The 8585-nt window shown below is 54.7% G+C and overlaps 1 protein-coding gene across 11 annotated transcripts in view; it reads left to right on the top strand.

Moving 5' to 3' along the window:
- The first annotated feature begins 2016 nt into the window (after positions 1-2016).
- Positions 2017-8585, top strand: part of NOS1AP (nitric oxide synthase 1 adaptor protein) — a 30417-nt gene continuing 23848 nt past the window's right edge. For 6 of the 11 annotated variants that reach the window (XM_032446346.1, XM_032446345.1, XM_032446344.1 and 3 more), the window contains exons 1-3: positions 2017-2420; positions 2514-2541; positions 8090-8161. In XM_032446346.1, coding sequence (XP_032302237.1) covers positions 2032-2420; positions 2514-2541; positions 8090-8161 — 489 coding nt within the window. In that variant the 5' untranslated portion in view covers positions 2017-2031. Of the gene's footprint in view, positions 2421-2513; positions 2547-8089; positions 8162-8585 lie in introns of those variants that run through there. The other 5 variants (XM_032446347.1, XM_015869446.2, XM_015869445.2 and 2 more) reach the window with 4 other exon arrangements.

The following is an 8585-nucleotide window of genomic DNA, read 5'->3' as shown; positions in this document are numbered from 1 at the left end:
GTGGGGGGCTTGATATAACTGCATAATTGAATATATAACTGAATAATTAAGGAATAACTGCAGATTGAAAGGCTGTCCTGCGAACACTTTGCCCCAACTCTGGTGGATATCAAAGGTGGATCTGTGTCTTTAAAAGCAGCCCCTGCAAGCTGTTCCTGGTTACACCTCTAAAATAAATACACACATGTATGTTTGGCTGATGTGAGTGAGCTCTGCCAGCTTCCCAGAACAAAATGTCAGCAAATGCCAGCAAGTTCCTGACCTTGATTCCAGCAGACTTGCCTTCCTCCCTTCCTGAACTTTTTGCTTCCTTTCCAATCATTGCAATTTAGATGTTAATCAGCAGGTTTTATTAGGCAGAAAACGGGCTGCTCTCAGTGCTGCCCTGCTCAGCACTTCGTGCAGGTGGCAGAGGGACGGTGTGACTGCAGGGATGCTCCGTGCGAAGCGCAGAAGCAGAGCTGCGGGCTGGGACTTCGGTTCACGCTCTGGCGTTGCGCTCCGCAGCCGGGAGGTGGCAGGGCAGGGCCAGGAATCGCCATCCCAGCGGGCAGGTGCTGCCTGTGTCCGATGAGGGGACACAAGTACCACCCCGGTGCCCACATAGGGCCCCCGAGCAGCTCGCGGGGCTGTATCCCAGCAATCACACGCCTGAGCTCGTTCAAGAAACCCTGTTTATTCGGATGGCAGAGTCCTTCCCACCATGCTGGTAGTGCTTTTGGGTCCCTGCCCTGTGTGACGCCAGCTCGCTGCCACCCTCCCGTGTGGCACAGGGGACCTTTGTCCCTACCACCCATTGTGTAAGTGTGGGCAAAGTGCCCGGCCTCTCCGAGGCGGAAGCGGACAGGACTGAAACAACAAGTGAACAACCGGTCGCACCGCTTGTGTGTGTGGCTGTGGGGTGTAATTGCTGCTTTGGGAAGGGAGGAAATGGGCTCTGGGCGTGCAGGACAAACACGGTGTGAAGGTTTCGTGCCCTCCCTGCTCGTTGTGGGGGGGTCTGGAGGGTCCTGCAGAGTGTTGCAGAAGAGCAGCTGTGTCACGCACTGTGTCTTGCTGGCATAGAAGGCTCAAAGACTGAGATCCTGGTGAGGTGCATCTTTTGGCTCCAGGCTTGCTCTAAGTACTGCTGCAGCCACCGCAGCTGTGCAGGGCTGGAATCCTCAGGGGGCCTCTCAGGTGACTGAGTGATTCCCAGCACCTGGGACTGCAGTGCTGTCAGCTGAACCTTCCTGAGAGTTGGAACAACAACTTCAGCCAGAGCACCCAATGCTGGGGCACAGATCCAGCCTCAGCACTGTCCATCCGTACTGCCTTCTGCTCATCCCAGGCTCGAGCCCCAGCACCCCAAAGCTGCGTAGCTGTCCCCCTGGCAGGAGGAAGAGGTCAAAGTGCTGGAGGCACAGTGAGCATTCCCACACAGCTCATGGCACTGCTGAGCTCTTATCTCTCTGGTGCCTGGCCCTGCCTCTAGCTGCTGCTTGGTTCTGGAAAGGCCACTCCAATGGGAGGAAGCAAAACACTTTTTCAGACGTGGTTGAAACAGTGCAGCTTTAAACAAGGAAAGTTTCACTGTGCTGATCTGCACTGAGAACGGCCCTGATCTGCTGTGCAGGGCTGGGTTGAGGACAGACTTGTGCCTGGTGGCAGAAGTGAGAGCCCCAGCTCATGCTCAATGCCATGCGGGTGGGCTCCTGTGAGAGGGGAAAGCAGCACCGGGGTGTCTTCAGTGAGGTGGGACTGATGTGAAATGTTTGAGGGCTTTCCTAAGGTTTGGCCTGGCCGGGTCACAAAACCCAAGACAAGATTGTATCACCTCCATTTACTTGGTTTCCACGGCTGTTGGTATTTGCAAGGGGTAGGGCTCCACGTGGCCGCTAATCCCCAGGGCCCGAGCGTTCCGGGTAGCTCCAAGCACACCTTCATCCTCCACCCAGCATTCCAGAGCTCAGGTCACAACCTGGGGAAGCTTCTAAGCTCTCCAGCCTTCCGCAGCGCTGGGGTGGGTGCAGAGCCGGGGCCGCGCACTAGATGTCAGCGGTGCCTCCATCCAGCGCCCCTTTCGGGTGGTTTTTGATTTGGGTTAAATTATTTATTTCTTTTCAATTCTCCCGGCCCCTCCCTCCCCGGGGCAGTGGGGCTGCGCCTCGCTCCGCGCCCCCCGCTCCTCCCTTCTTCGGCGCTGCGCGGCGGCGCAATCCCGCCCCAGGGGCGGCCGGCGGTGCGGAGCGGTGCGGAGCGGTGCGGAGCGGAGGTTGCGCGGCGGCGGCGGCGCCGGGCGCGCTGCGGGGCTGCCCGGCCGCCGCGGGGCCGCCATGCCCGCCAAGTCCAAGTACAACCTGGTGGACGACCGGCACGACCTCCGCATCCCCCTGCACAACGAGGACGCCTTCCAGCACGGCATCTGCTTCGAGGCCAAGGTGGGCAGCGGGCGCGCGTCCCCCGGTGCTCCCCGTTCCCCAGCTCTCGATGCGCGTAGCAGTGATGGTTTTTTCTCTGCTTGCTCCTGGGAGCCTTTTCCTCCAGACTCAGCTGCCAACAGTTGAGTGAGTGTTTCCGACCATCCCAATGGGGGTAAAAGGTGGCCGGGTGGGTCGGGCGGTGACCATGCTCCTTCACCCCTCCTTAGCATCACACCAGAGCATCAGCCCTGGGGCACAGGTGAGGTCAGGAGCCCCTTACCCCTGCGCTCCCCGGTACAAAGAACTCGGGGTGAATGGCTGGAGGGGCTGCATGCCATGTGTTGAGCTCTGGGAGAGATCAGTGCTGGCCCCAAGCAAAGGCTTGCTGTTTCCCCTGGCAAATATAAATCATTCTCGCCAATGTGTTTGGCAGGAAGCTCTGGTGTTTGTTGTTTATTTTTCTGGTGGGACCTCTCAGGCTCGTACTGCATTGTGGTGTCCCACGGCTCTGGTGATCACAGCCCAAGAAATTTGAGCATCTGTCTGCCTTACCCAGCTGTGGGCAGGTATCTGGGGGGAGATAACAATGGAATTTGGAAAGCAAAAACATTAAATCCCTGTCTCCATTGCTATTCATGGAGTTACAGTTGTCACATCAGTGAGCTATTCTAGTGAGGCTAGACTGGAAAAAAAAGCAACAGTCTATAAGAGTTTCTGAGCAGCACCCACCCCTTGTACCCCATTGCCCCTAGGGCAGAGGTGCTGGCAGGGGATGGACCCCAGCCCTGGTGCCCAGTTCTGCATGGTGCTTTGAGGACAACACCATATCCTGCTGCTGGGCATTGGGGCTGTGTGTTCCCTCTCTTTGCAGCTAGCAGGGTCTGCAGAGAGCAGCACGGTGCAGTTGTCTATGGAGCAAACTTGCAACCTGCTTTGGAACTGTCCTGGAAATGACTATTCAAATTCCACTCTACATCCCTTTGCTCCTGGGTTATCGCAGCTGGTTGCAGCGTAACTGGCAGTACCTGCTGCATAGCAGCTCCCTTCTCAATCACTCTGCGGGTTGTTGGGTGCTCTGCCCTTTCCCCATCTGGCTCAGGGTGGGAGCAGGGGCTTGTGGTGAAGAGGAGGATGAGGCTTTATTGCCCCCGGTCTACTTGCTGCTCGTCCCTTCTCTGTGGGGTCCTGGGGTGGTGCGTGTGAGTCTTTGTTAGCTCCTCTTTCTCTTATTTTGTATCCTGTGACACGCATTCATGCCAAGCACGAGTTGTATGAAGCCCTGCTCTTGATTTTGTGTATTTCTCCAGCAGCTCCCGATGCCAGATGCAGAATGCAGATGGCTTAGGCAATTACTCCATCCTTTTATTAGATTGGTGGAGATTAATTAAATGCTTACACTCCTTTAGTTCCTTTTATCCCCATGAATCCCGGGCACTGAAGCCCACACAGCTCTCATTGGAGAGAGGTGCAGCACATGCGTCCCACTGTTGGGTGGGGATACAGAGGGCTCGGGTTTGGAGCAGAGCAATACCAAAAGGAGAAATCCATCCTTGCAAGTCCTTGGCAGGATTACTTGTGTTTGTGGGCTGGGACAGCCCTGGGGGCTATGGGGGCACTGCAAGCAGCATGGCCTCTGCCTTCAGCTGCTCCTTGCTCCTCCTCCACTTCTCCCTGTTACTCAGTGTTGGTCCCATGCCCACCACCTTTGTTCTGGTAGCAGTTGGGATGTCCAGGATTGGCCCTTTCCAAGCATGGGGTGCTGAGTGCATGCAGTGCTGCTGAGGGTGCTACCACCAGGGCTATTTGCAGCCACATACTCTGGCATAGGGACACTGTTTCTGAGCAGGGTACCCTCCGAGCCTTACAGTAATCCATTTTCTGGAGACAAACCCAATAATAATAGAATAATGCTCCATCTTCTCAGGGAGTAGTAATGTGGTTCACGCTTTTTGATCTGTTTTTGCTGGCCACCTTTCTTGGCACTGAAAGTCCCCACATCTTTGAAGTGCCTCGATCAAGCTGGTGGGAATTGAAGGAGCTGGCTTCATTTTCTGCCCATTGTGGTCAAAACTGTTGGATTAAATCAAGATCTGGGCCTCTTGGGTGTGCTGAAGCGCTCGGATGAAAGAGCTGAGAGCTGCAGCGTGTCGCAGGGGAGCTGGCATGAATTCCCACTTGTGCAATGGTTTCCTGTTTAAATAAATGGGTATTTAAAGAATAAAGACACCTTCCGTCCACCTCTTCCCATTGTGGCTCTTCCAGTTGGAGCAGGCTGCAGGGCACACGAGCCTGCTTTTTGTTTTCCTGAAAGGAAAACTGGGGGATGAAATCTATGAGCAGCTCAGGTGTTGGAGAAGGAGATGGGGTCCTCATGCAGAGCCACCAGGACTTGTGGGCTGCAGGTACCTCCCTGCCAGCATTCCTGTGAGCAGGGGGAGGATTGCTGCTGTTCTTGGCAGCGGGTGGGTTTGGGTGGGCTTAGAGGATCTTGGCAACCATGCATTTTCTGTCATGTTTGTCAGAACTTTTCTTCACTTTCATGCGTGGGAAACTGAGAATGAACCAAGCATCTGCCGCCGTCTATGTTTGGAGACAGGACATGGAAGAGACTTTGCTTGGATCCAGTGTGCTCCTTCCTGTGGATCCTGCCAGATCCAGCAGACTTGCCTGCCTGCCCCTCACTGGGATGTGCCGGTGCCAACAGATGTTAGAATTTGTAGCAGAAGAGATGCAGGCACCTCCGACCTGGGCCATCCAGCTCTGTGCCCTGCTGCAGGCTGCCTCTGTGGGCATTTCTCCATCCCCTGCTAGGCCTTGTTGGCAGCCGGGCAATGCTGGGAGCAGGAAACAGGTTGCTTGAAGCTCATACCTCCAGGTGCCTGGGACAGGTTTGGCAGTAGTACTTGGGGGTGTTGCTGCTGGCAGCTCTTGAACACAGCATGCTCAGCAAGGTCTGCTCACCAAGAGCAAAGCTGCAGCGCGGGATTGCTTGCTGCGGGCTATAAATAACCTTGCCAAGCGCCACAGAAGTTCTCCTCTGCAGCAGTGGCATATTTTTGCCATACTTGTTAAGTCAGTTTGGAGGCTGCTCGCTGGAGCTCCCAGCAAAGCTCTCTGCCGGGACTTGGCGGAGCTGCAGAGAGGGGCCCTGGGGCAGCTCTGTGGCTGTGCAGTGGAACTTGGAGCACAGTGTGTGCATGGGGATGGAGCACAAGCAGTGTTTTCCCCTCCTATTGGGGGTCTGTCCTTCCATAGCCTGGCCCTGCTTCCTCTTTGCCTGTGTATCATCATGATGAAGGGGTTCCCAAACCTCTCTTCTGTGTCTTTTTGCAGGAGATAGTATAGTGTGTTCATTGCCCTCTGACACAATGCTGTCCCACCAGCTCTGTCCCCAGGTGATGTGGACTGGCAGGCTGCAGACTCCTGGGCACATGACTGGCCAGGGCCAGGAAGAGGAGGCTTTTCCACTGAAGTCAGCTGGCACATCAGCTTTTCCATTCCTGCTCAGTTTTGCCCTATTGGGTGTGAGCAAACCTCTCCCCCCAGGGGATGTTTCCCCCTGGGCTGCTCTGGGAAAGCAGTTCCAGCAGGATGAGGGTCCCCACAGTACCATGTACAGGCAGCAGTGATGGAACCACAGCCATGGGTTTCCCCCACTATGCTGCCCCATGCTTTGGGGTGTGCTTCTCCTCATCTGCCCTGACCCTTGGTGCAATCTCTGCCTTGGCTTTTTGTTCCCATGCTACAGTGTCTATGGTGGTGGCACAGCACAGGGAGCAACACGGAAAAATGCTGTCCTGCTTCTCATGGGAGTTAGCACAGTAGCTGGGGAACACAGGCAGGATTTAGGACTGGTGCCGCCTCCAGCTCCCACACCAGCAGCTCTGCCCCTGCTGCCGGCTCCTTATCTCAGGGCAGCTCTCAGGGCTGGCAAGGCTCCAGGCAGCCGCTTTGGGCTTCCCCAGTGGGATGATTCAGCCCTGACCTTTGCACGATGCCGGGCTGTGAGGTGCCAGCATGCTTGTTCTCCATAAAGGCTTTCTCGGTCCCACGGACACCACTTGGGAGGCATCCCTGTGTTTTCAGGCAGATCACCCTCTCAAGGGAGTTCGCTTCTGATGGGGCAGGATAACATTAAACAACCTCAAGGAAATGAAAAAAAAGCACCAAGAAAACACAGAAGCTAAATAATATGTGTAAACATTGCAAAATGTATTTCCCAGTTTTCTTTTGTTTGTCTTCCTCCTGCCCAGGGAGAGCTGGCAAGGGCCTATGGGCATATTGCTTGTCCTCTCAGTGGATGGGGAGGCTGCACAGGGTGGCCCTGCTCCCAGCAGCAGCTCTGGTTGTTCCCACACCTCTTCCCCCAAGCTTCGGGTAGGAGAGCTGAGGGTGCTGATAAGCACAGTGCTTTCTCATGGCCGTCTTCACTCCTTCACACTGGCAGTTTTTTTGAGGGATGCTCATCACACTGCAAAGCTTTGTCTATTTCCAGAGTGAAGGAGAGGTGGACGATTTCAGGGCTGTGAGCCATGTGCTGAGGTGCTGTGGGCTTGAGGTCTGTGCTCCCAGCAGCAGGGTGTGGGATGTGAGCAGGATGCTCTGGTCTTGAGCAAAGTGCACCCTGTGGGGTTGTTTGGTGGTCAGGAGTTCCTATTGATGCTCTCCAGGCTTGATATAAAAAAGGGAAATAAATTCATGGCAAAGATACCTCTCATAATAAAACCTAAACCCTTGATTCTGGATGGGAGGATTCTTTAGGGGCTGTAATTGCTACTTTTGCAGTCAGGCTTCAGCTGCTGGGGTTTAGAAAGTGAGTGCTGCTTCTGCTTGTGGCTGCGTCGTGGGGCTTAATTCCTGGTTGCATAAGGCTGTCCTGCACTGCTGCGGCACATGACGAGCAAGCCAGCTGTTTGATGTTTATTTTTATATCCCCTCTCTTTAAGTGTCCTCATGGCTGCCAGGTCCTGCACCGTCACCATCCACCTTCCTATGGGATCCATGTGGGGCTCAGGGTGGGTTCAGAGCATGTTGGGGAGAGCTAGTTGTGCCCTGCACCCAGATGGGCTCTGTGCAGCTGGGGTAGGGGCAAAGCTTGCTGGCATTGATTGGGGGCACTTAGAGTTTTGCACAGTTAACACTTTTTCATCTTGATTTATTAATGAGATTAATCTGGCTTTTTCTTGCAAGTGGGAATGCTATGAAGAATATGAATGAGAGAACAGGTATAGATCCTTGTTTCTCTTCCTATGGTAGGAAACTTGCGCTGTGCAGCATCCAACAGGCTTCTGAGCCATGTGCAGTGTACAAAGGACTGCCCCATTTTAGTCATTCAAGCTATTATAGGGTTTTCCTATAAGAAAGCCTCTTACTCTGTCAAACAAAAAGATGCTCACGTGAGGACCAGCTAAAGAAGCAAAAGGTGACACAGGAGGGGAAGTGTGACTGCTGTCTGCAAGCCATGCCACAGGGCAGGAAGAGACAGAAAGCAAGGCTGGGAAATTTAGGGCAACTGCTCTATGTGGGGAGGGAGAGGGCTGGGTGGGTGGGAAGAGAGGTCATTGCTTGCAGCACTTTGGGTACCGGTGGGCAAAAGTCTGGGCTGCGCATGGGTGCAGCAGGGCAGTGTGAGGCTGTGGGGTTCTGGAGCTGCAAACAGGGCTAACCCACTGTTTCTCTCCATGCAGTACATAGGCAGCCTGGATGTGCCACGGCCAAACAGCAGGGTGGAGATTGTGACAGCCATGCGGCGGATCCGGGTGAGTGCTGTGACTATGCTCCTTCCTTCCTTCCTTCCTGCCCCCTGGGGTGAGGGTCACAGCCCTCCCCTTCCCAGGTCTGCCCAAGTCTTCCCCCACTCCCTCATTGACGTGGGTGCCTGGTGCCTGGTGCAGGATTGCTGACACCGGTATGTTCAGAGGGTTGCTGGTTTTGTTTCTGGTTACAAAGCAGCAGTATATGGCTTATAGGAGAGGTATGTTTGTTTTCTCCTTCTGGTCTAAAAGCGCTGCTGTGCAGGTCTGTGTCCTGTAAGTGGCCATGTGCAAATGAAAGCTGAGTTCAAGTAACCAGCAGCACATGGGTGAGCTGCAGGCCAGCCAGCAGCAGGCTCACTTGATGGCGAGCAGGTCAGGGGACGTCAGCTGGCTCTGAAGTCATCAGGCTTCCCAAAATAGGGACAAC

Source organism: Coturnix japonica, chromosome 8 (assembly GCF_001577835.2).
Source record: "Coturnix japonica isolate 7356 chromosome 8, Coturnix japonica 2.1, whole genome shotgun sequence".
Classification (NCBI taxonomy): Eukaryota; Metazoa; Chordata; class Aves; order Galliformes; family Phasianidae; genus Coturnix; species Coturnix japonica.
The sequence above is the reverse complement of the archived record's forward strand: the minus strand, read 5'-3'. Positions and strand labels throughout refer to the sequence as shown.